General features: G+C 40.4%; 1 protein-coding gene across 1 annotated transcript in view; it reads left to right on the forward strand.

Moving 5' to 3' along the window:
- Positions 1-14,653, forward strand: part of prex1 (phosphatidylinositol-3,4,5-trisphosphate-dependent Rac exchange factor 1) — an 84,469-nt gene that overhangs the window by 61,142 nt on the left and 8,674 nt on the right. Inside the window, exons 21-33 of the mRNA XM_044211210.1 lie at positions 300-444; positions 1,044-1,219; positions 1,692-1,853; positions 2,631-2,841; positions 4,149-4,434; positions 5,163-5,381; positions 8,511-8,599; positions 9,327-9,409; positions 10,180-10,270; positions 10,410-10,538; positions 10,633-10,674; positions 11,592-11,809; positions 13,814-13,916. Of these exons, the coding sequence (XP_044067145.1) occupies positions 300-444; positions 1,044-1,219; positions 1,692-1,853; positions 2,631-2,841; positions 4,149-4,434; positions 5,163-5,381; positions 8,511-8,599; positions 9,327-9,409; positions 10,180-10,270; positions 10,410-10,538; positions 10,633-10,674; positions 11,592-11,809; positions 13,814-13,916 (1,954 nt within the window). The remainder of the gene's footprint in view (positions 1-299; positions 445-1,043; positions 1,220-1,691; positions 1,854-2,630; positions 2,842-4,148; positions 4,435-5,162; positions 5,382-8,510; positions 8,600-9,326; positions 9,410-10,179; positions 10,271-10,409; positions 10,539-10,632; positions 10,675-11,591; positions 11,810-13,813; positions 13,917-14,653) is intronic.

Genomic DNA, 14,653 nt, shown 5'->3' on the forward strand with positions numbered 1-14,653 from the left:
AATCCTGATTGCCTTGTCAGGTGAAAAGTGTCCATGTCCACAGGGCATATAGAAATACTTCAGATTCTTTTCTTCAAATTCTGTGTATAAAGTGCACCCACATCTACAGCTTGGTTTAAAATGACTTGAACAATGCTTAATTTAACAATTTCCTCATTCGTCCTCTTTCTCTCTCACTTTCTCTCACTTATACCTGTTACTGCTCAGTTTTGTCAAATTTTTATTTCAATAATGATTTTTTGCACATTACAGTAATACTTAATATGACTGTTCAACTCTATTTCATCTGTTTCACCCAGTGTCAGTGGGTGTATCGTGCATTTGAGGATGTGGAAGAGCTACAAAGAGAAAGAGGTGCAGGTGAGAAGGAGGAGAGCCCTTTCAGGCCTTATCCAGTGGAGAATGGCTCTGACCACGAGGAGGAGAATGGCACCAATGGAAAAGGTGAAGACAGTGTATATTGTAGTGTACTGTCTGTGTAGATTGATTGCAGGCTTTATGTTTCTGCCAAAAACATTATAACAGAATGTTATCCACCTAAATTGCTATTTTCAGATGACCTCTGAATTGGTTCATAGTCATTGTGTCAGTAAATAGTGGCTTCAGCAGTAGGTAATTTTGCCCTGGATATGGAAAATCAGTTTGAAAATTGCACACGCTATATACAGGCAGTAGTTACAGTCATAGCATGTCATCTAGTAACACTCTGTGACAGTGTGTATACAATAGTTTACAGTGCTGGCAGGGTAAGTACACTTGACAGATGTGCAGTACACTGTGTACCTTTACAAGTGCCAATGTTATTATTTGTACTTCCAAAGCTTAGGAGGTTTTGTAAGAGTGTATTTGTATCTTAGGCCAGAGCTCTACCTCTGGAAAAATAATTTTTCTCTGAATTCCCAATGCTAAACATTGGGTTTGTTAAATAGCATATATTAAATACATTCTTCATTTTGTATATAAAAGCTTAACTTAAATAAATAGAATGACTTCTGAATGCATGCAAAGCTTATATACTGACAAGTGACAATTGTGCTCAACAGACTACCGACTGGGCAGACTTTCCCTCTCTAGTGAGCTGCCTCTGGTCAGTATGACGGTAGATAACGTCCATCTGGAGCACGGCGTAGTCTATGAATACGTCAGCACAGCCGGCATCAAGAGCCACGTTCTGGAGAAGATGGTGGAGCCCAAAGGCTGCTTCAGCCTCACTGCTAAGGTAGTAATGGGAGAATGAGTTGAAGTTTGATTATCTTAAGCTAATTAGTAAGTTGAAAATCTGATGCTGAGGAGAGAATGGACCACAGGGGTATAAGTCATACTTGCATTAGTTTGTAGCTAAATGTTGTACATTGCCACTTTTAATTTGTATAACAGCTGTTAACATGATTCACATTTTCTCAGCCTCCAAAATATCACATCTCATGTATCATAGAAGATCAGAACTTGGTCGTTCACCAATTTGTGGGTCACAGATATTTGTTCAACTTGTACTATTATGACAAAAGGGTTTTTGGCCTCACTAGTGGTTTCGGTTGTTAGTATTGGAAAGCTGAATATTTAGCTAGGCGAAAAACACACTTGCTGCTACTAGGAATTATGTTTTTACTCTATTGTAATCAACTAAATTAAGTTTCTAAACTTTTATTGTAGGAGTTATCCATCCTTACCAATGTTTCTTGTCTCTATAGATCCTGGAGGCATTTTCTAGTGATGACAGCCTCTTTGTTCAGAACTGCAGCCAGCTCATCTCCCAGAGCGACAGAGTAGTTACCATGCCTCAGTACGAGTTCAGACAAATCTGTGACACCAAGCTGGAGAGTATCCGACGGCGTATCAGCAGCTATCAGCAGGTACTAAGACACTTTTCTACACTCTCTTGAACACATAGAAATCAGTCTATCAGATCCATGTAAATTGTTACACAGCGGAATGTCCCCTACTCATTCATATATTCATAAAAACACAATTTGAAAATTCTTTATTCATGTGTGACTGAATAACACTGATATACAAGTCAGGTAAAATCATCATTCATACCAGTATGAAATGCTATATAAAGATATATTGTCTCTCTTCGTCAATATATTTCTTACTGGCTCTTATTTTCCAGATGCATTAAACTACTCACAGCCATGCATTGTAATGCTTTTAGATGCTTTTTGGTGGGATGTGATAATAGGTCGAACACTGCCTTTCTTGTGTTATTGTGTGTCTATTAACCGCACTCATAAATATTATCAAATATACAACCTCATGGTGAAATACAGCTCATCAATATACACTCGTAAAACATGACACCTAATAAGAAATTTGATGATAATAGTTTGACACAAGCTCTTGTCCTTAAACTTTTTTTTTCATTACTCAAGACAGTAAGAACTCTTCAATTAATGGGAAGTCTGTAATAAACTTGAAGATGACTACATTACATTTTGGGTCATTATGGGTTGTATCTCCATGTCTTATCTGCTACAGTGACCATGTTTTGCCTTGGTGGTGAAAGTGAAAATCATCTTATTATAAACACACACACACTACACATATTATAGCTGTCAGTCATGTAGGTGTGCTTTCACCAAGATATGTCGGTTACCTGCTCCCCATAATTTCCCCCCTTTTTCACCCAGTTTGCCCTGGAGCTGAGGAACAAGGCGTGGCCCTCCTTCAGGCAGGCCGGTGTTCGCCCTCACCCACTGGGCTGCATGGACTTTGTTCCCACCAACTGCCACGTTAACTTCATGCAGGTCTCCTATCCCAAGAGCGCTACCTCTGCTGGCAGGACTTTCAGCATCCGCTTTGGCCGCAAGAACTCCCTGTTTGGCCTGGATCCTGACCAAGGTAGAGGAGACACACATACACACACCTCTATCCAATAAGTTTTGAACATTAGTACAATCTCTGTCACATATTCACTTCTTAAACTAAGTACTTCACTGAGATCCATCCCCTTCATGATAATACAGCTTAACCTACTTAACACCAGCTTAATGATCATTTTGACTAATTGCCCCCCCTGACCATTTAAATCCTGCAGCACAGAGAAGGGAATGTCAACACCAGCCTCCCACTGTAGCCATAAGGTCTCAACAAGGATTCCCATAGTAAATTTTAAGAGTAGTTTGCCATTAAGACTCCATTAGCCCCTGGCCATACTCATCTTATTGACATCAGAAGTGAATGAATGATGTCAGCAAAGACGGTGCCTCAAGGCAGCATAGGAATGTGTGCCATTCACTGAATGCTGCTGCTGCTGCTGCAGAGGTCAAAGGGGAGAGAAAAAGAGAATGAGAGATTGAGTGGAAATGGAATGTTGTCGCCAAGGAATAATTTCAATTAGAGGGCAAACTATTAAGAAATCCTATATCCATAGATGCAGAAAGTACCCTGTCTTCTGTCTATATGGCCAGACCATATTATGACGTAGCTTGATATTAATTAAGAGTCTTTAGGCTTGCTTGCTGAACTCCCCCTACTCTCAGCAAAGATGAAAATGCAACACAGCTGTCTAGACAGCAGACAGTTAGCATGCATTGTTCCAGTGTGCCTCGTCCTCATCTTTGCTCTCAGCTCCAGCTCCAAGTGAGACATCTGCCTAGCAGTTGTACTGACAAGATGTTCAGCTCTGGTGCTTTTCAGTATGCATTCTGCCGGCTTGAAGATGATGTTTTCTCTAGTGACAGACAACTTTAATGTTGCAGTCAGAAACAGAATGAAATTACGAGGCTTATTACCTGAGGTGATACAAAATTTCCTCTTCCAGCACCATACTGTGTTTTAAAGGTATGTGTGGAATGTACATAAAATGTATAAAATGTTGTTAAAACGCTGTGTACTAATAATTCCCACTCTGGTTCATTGCAAGAACTTAATCTGTCTGCAGTTTTGGGATTTCTCAGGTTATTGCAGCTTAGTTTGGCATTCAACCCAAGTAAACAGTTTTGTATCCTGCTCTCGCTGTGCATATCAATTGCATAAGTACCCTTTAAGAAGTTGTTTTTCATCAAGTCTAAATGGAGAACAGACAGGAGTTTTACTTCATAGGGATTTGAACATCTGGGGTAGATATAATTGTCAGAGTGAAGTCTGTTTCAATCACCTATTGCAAACTTGTTTATCCTCATTGCCTCTCCCCTCCTCTCCTGTAGCACAACTGAACCCCATGTCCCACACCCAGCACTGTGTGACCAGCATGGGAGCTCCTTCCTGGAACTGCTCTGGCCTGGAAGGGGACGAGGCTGACAGCAGCGGGGAGGTGACCGTGGATGGAGGCGAGGGGTTGATGGACAGTCAGCGGGGTGGCCATGGGGAAGGCGGGTTGAGCTTCCTGCTCAAACAGGAAGACACAGAGACTCAGGATGCCTACATTCATTTGTACAGCCGCCTGGATGTTGCTGTAAGGGAGATGAGGCAGTATGTCGCTCAGATAGATGTGTAAGTGTTACTAAGTTTTGAAATTTAATATAAATATGTTCTACCTATTGAATGGTATTTCTTCCATATAAATCTCTTATCTCTACCTCCAAGTGTCATCTATCAAATAAAAAGAAAAGTGTTTACTCATATCCATTCAGAAGATATTTTCAGCTGCAACAGCTGGTACTGTTATCAAGTATTGGTTTTCCACTGGTGTTTATATGCGTGTAGACTATTTTCGTAGCCTTCACAGTGACATTTAGAGATCTTTTCATAAAAAACTAGGAGCTGTTATCCCCACACCAGCCTCCCCAGGCTTTTCGTCAGCCTCTCTTTGTCTGTCTGCCCTTTGCCTTGTTTAAAGCTGAGGATTTACAAAAGGAACATTCTTCAGGCCCCAAATATTTATGGGCTGGGCCCAGTACAGGAACAGAGAGTGAGGCCAGGATAACATCAAGAGAAAGAGACACATATTGTCTGTCTGTGAAGGGGTGTGACAGTGTGGATGAATAGATGTGTATGTTTGATTGATTATTTGAAAGATTTAATTCCAATATACTGTATATTTTTAAAGCTATCAATACATTTTGAAATATTTAAAAATGATAAAAATATACCACAAAAATATATTGTACTAAATGCTAAAACTTGTGTTGTAAGTAATGCTTTGCAGCATTAGCCATATTTCGTTAAATGTGTTTTTAAATCTAAAGGTGGGAATAATACCCCCCTCTTTTTTCCTTTAGCCTCTTGTCGTCTATCACCGAGCCCACTCAACTCCAAGGGGAGGGTGGGGAGCCCCCGGTATATGAGCCGGGTCAGCCGCCCTCTCTGGCCCCCTGTGAGGATGGCTGTGACCAGGACAAGGTGGAGCAAGGTGGCATTAAAAGGGTCTGCTTCAAGGTGAATGAGGAGGACCAGGAAGACTCGGGTCATGACACAATGAGCTACAGGGACTCCTACAGGTAATGGTTAAAGGCTGTACAAATAAATCAGACAGTCTTTCTGAAATTGATCAAGTTGATATTAGAATGTAACCTGGTTATGAGTTCTCAGGCTTAGAAAGTACATTTAGTTATCTCCAAACTGAGACCATAGTAGCTTAAAACAATAATTTTGAATCATATTGTCATATTCTCAATAAGCTGCCTGCCATTAATTGTTGGAAAGAAATCTGTATATACCTGGTATAGCAACGTCTTTATAAAACACAAGAAAGGAGACATGGGACACCCTTGTCCATACCTGGATTTCTAACTGTGGACTATATAAGCATGAACAACATTCTAACTCTCTCTTTACTCTACAAACCAATAATGCTGTTCATTTCCCCCCTTTGGAGACTAAAATTCATTCCAGATGTTGGCATTTTAACTGAGATCGAGGACTAAAAATGACTTCAAAATGTTTTGGTCAGATCTGGTTATGTCATTTGCTTGTTGTGAGTTCATTCAGATGTTTCTGTCTGTGTGTGACAGAGCTTGTGTGTGTGCACGGTTCACTGGGCAGTGCTCCACTGAGCCCCACCCTCCACCACCCACTAAGATGCAGTTATTGGTTGTTGGTGTGGTGGGCTGGTGTATAATAGAGCCAAATGTTTGGGGTGCGGCCTCCTCACACACTCTGTCATTAAGGCCCGGCCATGCCATGTGAAACGCGACTACATCATCGCAATAAAATGTAAAGGAAAATGTAGGCTGTTGTATGTGTAGTGCACTCACACACTCATACACACCATGAGATGTTTACTCAGGATTTTGAAGCCCAGTGGGGAAAAATACTAGCAATATAAGGCTGGACATCAAATGTGACTGAATCATGCCACTTATGAAATTTTGGATGTGATGAAAAGTGCTACTGTGTTTTCAGAGGTGGGTGGTGTATCTTTTTTCTTTTTCTTGAGTCTTGTTGAGAGAATCAGACATTAAAGCCTGAGGTGGAGACAGACCACAGCAGAGCGCAACAGTCGGAGGTCATTGGCCGAGTACAGCTTGTGAGGAACATAATGTGAGAACAAGGATAGAAGAGACTGGCTTCCACACACACACAGAGACACAGGGGGCCAAAGACAAAAAAATACAGAAAGAAGTGAGGAGAGGAGAGAGTGTGAATTGTTCTATTAGTTTATTCTAAACTGTGTCTGTCATAAATCTTTGTCTCTCTAGTGTGCATCCCTGTGTGTGTGTGTGTGTGTGTATGGCCCTGTTAAGACCTGTTTTGTATTTAGATATACTGTATGTGGAGTGTGTACAGATCCAGCTGAGGCAGATTACAGTTCACTCTTGGCATCAGAATACATCTCAAGTGACAGCCTGTGATTGATCTTCTTTTGTTGCCTAACATTTTAAATAGTCCTATTCATCTCTTTTGTTTCCTTAAACAAGAGCTTACTTAAAATCAATCCAATACATGTCATTTTTTCTTTGCTTACTCACCCAGCTTGCTCAAGATGTTACACTTACTGACAGTATATGAACCTTAATTTATAGACATAATGAACCATTCCAGCTTTAACACATTATGCAAGTCAAATTTGTTTCCAATTATTTAACATTTTTTGTGTTTTGTTTTCGGAGATATTCATGAAGCTGTCATACAGATGTCCAAATTTGTTTAACCATTTTAATAGTTGAGTAGCTCCTCAGTTTTCACTGTGCATTGCATTCTGGGACAATATGTCCATTAACGCCACACTCTATATGCTGGCATTTTTAGTATCCTTAATCCAGTGTAATTACTATATATAGCACTAGACAGTATGCAAATAAGACATGGCTACAATTTAAGAAGCAACCTCAGAGGAGGCTGTTAATGAGTTTGCACTGGGATCCCAATGTGTGCATTCTCACCTGTATTTAGGGGTGTAAGTAAATCACCCAGTATATACATGTTTTTGAATGTAAGTGTGAACAGGACGTGTGTGTGTGTGTGTGTGTGTGTGTATGGTTTGGGTTTAGGCCATAGAAGCAGGATAATTGTCCCCATGCAGAAACAGATAGTCAGAAGGGGATAACACAGGACACATAGGGAGAGAGGGAATTGTGTGTATATTAGGCAACAAATAAAGAGAAAAGCAATGGGAGGCCTGAAGTATGATTAGAGGGAGTGAATGGAGGAAGAGTACAAAGACAAAAATTTTACCAGATTTACTAGTGCATGCACACATATTAGTATGTAGGTATTAGTGTAACATGGTGTGTTTGAGTGTGTGTGAATGAAAGCCAGCGGAGAATTCAAGCCAAACCACTAAAACATGGTTATATTAACTCTCTGTCTCAATAATTGTAGCAGCTCTGAGGTAGCCAGTCCCCTGCTACCACCACAAAAACACATTCACACACATTAGGAACCACAGAATAACCCGGCAGGTGATATCCACCCCCTGCTCCCCCCACTTTGTCATTCAGCCAAGTCGGGTAATAGTAAAGGAAGACAAAGCCAGAGTTGTCGTTTTGTAGCTTGTAGTCGCTCATAGGCCATTTGTCATGTTAATTCAGTTTGTGAATCATTCAGAGCTCCTCTGAGGGGATTGCAAGGGTGCTCACTTGAAGTGATGTATAATTTGAGCCACATAAATCTTCCACATGCTCCCGGTAATCATGTTGAATCACGTAGACGTATGACTATAAATACCAGACTATGTCATTTAACAAAACGGTCTCAGGCAGGTTGAAGTTCTCTCCACACACCAGTATGAAGAAATACACTGACAACTGAGCTACAACACACTGGCAGTGCTGAAAAAAACATGTGTATGTAAAAGTGTTTTGTGTAAACGGGTGAGCTCCATTTCAGTGTTTAAGTCTAATGTACACATTTATTATTAGCCAGATGTTTGGGACTCTACTGCAGCTACAGTTTACTGAATGCTTCTCCGTGTAAACCAGTGGTGGCTGCTGCTGTTAGAAACATTTAATTACTTTTGGTCTCACATACTGTAAATCAGAAAAGGCATTTACAATCAGAAGGATTATTTGGCAGCATAATTACACGACATAACTTTCCAAATCCTCTATGTGGTTTAAGAACGGAATGAACCCTTTGCTTTGTAACGTATTTTAACTGTGTGCATTTGTGTGTGTGCATTATTACAGTGAGTGCAACAGCAACAGAGATTCAGTCCTGTCCTACACCAGTGTGCGAAGTAACAGCTCTTACCTGGGGAGTGATGAGATGGGATCAGGTAAAGGAAGAAGAAAGGAAATTTAGCTTTTTTCTGTCTATCTGTAAATGTATTTTTTTTTAATGCAGAACTGTACATTTTTTATGTTTTCATCCAGAAGACCTCTCACTAGAATATCTGTCCTTTTGTCTACAGTGACACATTTCCTATTGTTTTGTACTCCAGCACATTGGATTTAAAGTGAAACTGCAATCATGTCAGATCCAAAGTAGAGTAAAGAGCCAACACGAGAAAAAATGCGTCACTGTCCAAACACATTGTAAAGTGAATTCAACATAAGCTTCCTGAGTGTCAAACAAAGACAAGAAATAATGGATGTTTGCATTATAATTGGTCAGCAGTTGCCAACTTGTGATTCCTCTTCAATTTGTGATAATGTTGATCATATGTCATGCTTTCCGAACACCAAAACAGAGAAATACTGTAGATATATTTTGGACACAACATTTCATAACCCCTGCAGCCACATTTTTGTGTTGTGAGCCAAGTATGCGTCCACTGGTGTTTATCACTTTGTTTTTATCAGCATTAAGTCTTGGACAGCCCACAATGAGAAATTCTATTGAAATGATTTATTAGCCTTCATCTTCTCGAATTTTATGCATCAGAATTTACATTAAAACAGATGGATAGAAACATGTTTAATGATGGTCATTTAAAAACGAACGCTGGTGTCCAAATGTGTGATTTCTCCTCAACCTTTTGTTTGCTGTTTTTTCGCTGCTAGGGGATGAGCTGCCGTGTGACATGAGGATTCCTTCGGACAAACAGGACAAGTTGCATGGCTGCCTCGAGCACCTTTTCAACCAGGTTAGTTCTAGGGTTCACTTTAGAGTAATTAGTAAATTTGTTTTAAGAAGTTTTGTGTGGTTGAATTGTAAACCATCCCCAACCGCTTCCCCAAACCCTAACCTCAGTCTAATCCTAATTTTAACAAAACATTACAGTAATCTTTATTCTCAAACCACACCTTGGGAATGGTGAGGACTAACTGAGATTACATGTCTTTAAACTCAGCCATAAGATTTAAAACTGAAAGATACCACCATCACCACCAACTGTTTTGGAATAGATGATTGTGATAGTAATCAATCAACATCTGGGCTGAGTTACCTCATGGAGCTCTCTGTCCTCTGGTCAGGATCCTGGTGTTCTCTCTCATCTTTCACTTGATCTCCTTTCTTTCTTTCCTTACGCCCCTCTTTCTCCTCACACACACACACACACACACACACACAGATTTGCACTGATATATGGACTAAGTTAAAGACATCCATCCATCTTTTCATCTCCTCTTACCAGCATTTGATGTCCTTTGACTCCCCCGTGGGGTGCACTCACTTTGGCTGCTATAGTTCTTTCCACATGTAAACAGTAGCTCAGGGGTCCTGCAAGCACAAGCCAGAAGCTATCGCAGAGTTGTGAGCATGTGTGTATGTTTGAATGACACAAAAAGAAAGGAGGTAGTTGAAAGAATAAAAGAAGAAAGAAGTGTGGAATATGAAGGGCAGAGAAAGCCTGATTGATTACCTTATAATCTTTCTGTGTATGTGTGTGTGTGCTTTTATTTCTGCACACAGGTTGACTCCATCAACAGCCTACTCAAAGGACCTGTCATGGCCAAGGCCTGTGAGGAGACCAAGCACTTTTACTCGGACCATAGCCAACCAGGTTCATATTTATATCTGTCTGTGTGTGTGTGTGTGTTTACTGCTTGAAAGGTGAGAGGTTGTGTCATCACTGTACTGTTAATACAACTGTTACACAACAGATACACACACTCACACTTTCCTGGGTTTTATGTGAACAGAGTTCCGCCAAACAGAAGACTGGACGGTTCGTTGTCGTTACATTATCCACAAGAACATCCAGGAGGACCCTTGGAACCTGCCCAACTCTATCAAAACCCTGGTGGAGAGCCTGCAGAGATTCGTAGATGGTTAGTGGAATACAAACACATATGCACACAGGTACATGTGATAGTATACAGTTACAATCAGCCATTCCATTTTGTTTTTCTTCTACCTCTACAGATGGAAAGAACCAGCTTCTCCTGGCTCTGCTTAAGTGCACAGGTAGAGTAACATGTCAGTGTTAAATAGAAACCAGTTCATATTCAGAGCATTATGAGGTGGCGGCGAATAATCAAACTAAATAAAACCCAGTTTTAATTTTCCATAAAATTACCAGAATAGTTCTCAAGACAGGCTGTGCAATCACTCAGAGGAATGCAGTCTCAAGCAGCAGGAAAGGCCTCATAACTGGAGTATTTTAAGTGATTCCAACAGTTTAGAGCTCTTTGCAAATGAGATCATCCATCATAGGAAAATACAGCCAGTTCTACATCAGGACATCTGCAGGTCCTTAAAACAGCTTCAGAGATTATTAAATTCTAACAAATTTTATTTTAAATGTCAAGAATACAGTTTCTTTGGAATTTTTCAACATTTAACGTTTGTCACATTTGAAACAACGTCCACTTTTTTTATTAATAATGAATAGTATAATACAATAGCCCTATACCTATGTTTAGCCCTATAAGTATATTTTAATGTCATCATATCTTCTTTATTACAGAAGATAAAGCAGATGTTTAAATTTATTTAGTTTCTAGTATAAGAGCCCTAAAAAGTCTTCGTTTTCAGCATTGTTTTAATTTTCCAGATCAGACCGTATCCAGGTGAAGGCCAGTTGTTCTGTATGTTTTTACAGGAATGACTGTTGGTGTCAAAACACATGATGCTCTAGTCACTTTGAACTGTGCACAGTGACATATGGTGCTAATTAATGGGAGATATCCTCTCAGGGGATCCAGGCTAATGGAATAAAGTATATGTGCACGTGTAATGAGGAAGGTTACAATGGAAGGTTGGGATGCCTTACCCTCTTCTGCCCACTGACCTGCGCCATAATCTCCCCTTTTTTACCCGCTGATCTCTCTTTATCAATGTCTGACATCAAAATTTCGCGCTCTTGAAACTCCCAATACCAGACACGTCTCTGCAGCTGCGACGGGATGTGATCTTCTGTCAGGCGGCGACGGGTGCCCTGTGCGCACTGGCTGAGCAGTTGTTGGCGGCGTTGCGGTTGCGGTTCAACAACGCCGGAGAGTACCAGGAAGACAGCAAAGAGACCAGCCGCAAGTGGCTGGAGCAAATATCTGTCATTGGCGTGCTACTGCACTTCCAGTCCACCCTAGCACCACACCTGGTGAGGACAGAATTTCTGTTTTCATTTGACGGGCAAACCATTGGGTTTTCTAATGCATCCCCACTTTGTGATGAAGTTTCAAGCTTTAAGTTGGATATATACAGTACTGTGCAAAAGTTTTAGGCAGGTGTGAAAAAATGCTGTAAACTAAGAATGTTTTGAAAAATATAACTAATAATAGTTTTTTTAATCAATTTACAAAATGCGAAGTAAGCAAACAAAAGGAAAATCTAAATCAAATCAATATTTAGTGTTACTACCCTTTGCCTTCAACACAGCATCAATTCTTATCGGTACACTTGCACAAAGTCAGGGCTTTTGTAGGATTATAGTCATGTTTATGATCAACCAATTATACCAAACAGGTGCTAATGATCATCAATTTCACATGTAGGTTGAAACACAGTCAATAACTGAAACAGAAACAGCTGTGTAGGAGGCTTAAAACTGTGTGAGGAACAGCCAAACTCTGCTACAAAGGTGAGGTTGTTTCATGTCACAGGTCATACACCATGACAAGACTGAGCACAGCAACAAGACACAAGGTAGTTATACTGCATCAGCAAGGTCTCTCCCAGACAAAGATTTCAAAGCAGACTGGGGTGTCAAGATGTGCAGTTCAAGGTCTTATAAAGAAGCACAAAGAAACGGGCAACGTTGAGGATTGTAGACGCAGTGGTCGGCCGAGGAAACTTAGTGCAGCAGATGAAAAACACATCAAGCTTATTTTCCTTCGAAATCGGAAGATGTCCAGTAGTGCTATCTGCTCAGAACTGGCAGAAACCAGTGGGACCCAAATACACCCATCTACTGTCCGGAGAGGTCTGACCAGAAGTGGTCTTCATTGAAGAGAAGCCATAGCTACGACATGGAAACAAGGCCAAGCGACTCAACTATGTATGAAAACATAGGAACTGGGGTGCAGAAAAATGCCAGCAGGTGCTCTGGACTGATGAGTCAAAATTTTAAATATTTGGCTGTAGTAGAAGGCAGTTTGTTTGCCGAAGGGCTGGAGAGTGGTACAATAATGAGTGGAGGTTCCTAGCAAGTTTGGTGCTGCATTTCTGCAAATGGAGTTGGAGATCTGGTCAGGATTAATGGTGTCCTCAATGCTGAGAAATACAGGCAGATACTAATCCATCATGCAGTACCATCAGAGAGGCGTATGATTGGCCCCAAATTTATTCTGCAGCAGGACAACGATCCTAAACAACTATCTTCATTGTAAAGAAGAACAAGGAGTCCTGTAAGTGATGGTATGGTCCCCACAGAGCCCTGATCTCAACATCATCGAGTCTGTCTGGGATTACATGAAGAGACTGAAGGATTTGAGGAAGGCTACATGCACAGAAGATCTGTGGTTAGTTCTCCAAGATGTTTGGAACAACCTACCTGCCGAGTTCCTTCAAAAACTGTGTGCAAGTGTACCTAGAAGAATTGATGCTGTTTCGAAGGCAAAGGGTGGTCACACCAAATATTGATTTGATTTAGATTTCTTTTCTGTTTATTCACTTAATTTTGTTAATTGATGAACTGATGAATTGATTGAACTATTAACACTTCCATTTTTGAAAACATTCTTAGTTTAAAGCATTTTTTCACACCTGCCTAAAACTTTTGCACAGTACTGTGTGTGTGTGTGTGTGTGTATATATATATATATGTGTGTATGTGTATATATATGTATATATGTGTGTGTATGTGTATATATATATGTATATGTGTGTATGTGTATATATATATGTATGTATGTGTGTGTATGTGTATATATATGTATGTGTGTGTGTGTGTGTGTGTGTGTATATATATATATATATATATATATACACACACACACACAAGTCTTAACTGATGCAGTTTTAAGCATTGTATTGGCTGTCCTGTTGTATCCACTTTTGTGACGTGTTTTGGGTCTTTATGGTTTTCTAGCTATGCAGCTGTCTTACAACTATCAAAACTCCCTTCCTGGTGCTTCTTCTGAGCTTTCTTTCTCTCCTCCGGCAGAAAGAGGAGCGAACCATGCTGGAAGACACCAAGTCGGCCCTGCTGGACTTGGACAAAGTCACTGTGTTCTTCAGGCAACTGGAGGATGAGTGTCTAGTCGCAAGTAAGAGACTATCAACAAAGACTGACTTGGCCCATTCAAACCACACTGCTGCTAATGAGCAGCTGTATGGTTTGACCAACTCTGAATAAAGTTCCATTATGTGAATGTATGGTAGCTATTGAGGGTGAATTAGCCATTTTGCCGTTGCAGATTTCATTTTTTTTCAGTGGAGAGTGACTGAATAGGGAGCTAAAACAACACTATAATGGCTCCATAAATCATCTTAAACAAGGGCAGAGCGTGCAGTCTCTTAAAGTCCTTGTTGTCCTTGTATTACAGATAAGATTGTCCCTTCCTGACAGGCTGTGAGGGGCTTCATTTAAACTTTAGTGCTGCTCTGAGACACATGAAATACTCACGCACAGAAGCACCCATAGATATTCACAGTACATTTAAATACTCATTTAAATACTCATACACATATGTAATATTCTTACACCAAATGCAGTATGTGCTGTAATATTCGATAAAAAAAATTAGCGCCAAATTATTACCCAAGTTATCTCAGGGCACTTCTCATATAGAGCAGGTCTAGACAATACTCTATAATAAAGTAGTAGAGACCCAACAATTCCCACCATGAGCAAGCACTTGGCGACAGTGGCAAGGAAAAACATTTTAACAGGCAGAAACCTCGAGTAGAACCTAGGCTCTGGGTGGGCAGCCATCTGACTCGACTGGTTGGGTTGAGAGAGAATTAGTAGAGAAATATTCTTTTGAGCATGAAAATGGCAAAT

This window comes from Siniperca chuatsi, linkage group LG10 (assembly GCF_020085105.1).
Source record: "Siniperca chuatsi isolate FFG_IHB_CAS linkage group LG10, ASM2008510v1, whole genome shotgun sequence".
Lineage (NCBI taxonomy): Eukaryota > Metazoa > Chordata > Actinopteri > Centrarchiformes > Sinipercidae > Siniperca > Siniperca chuatsi.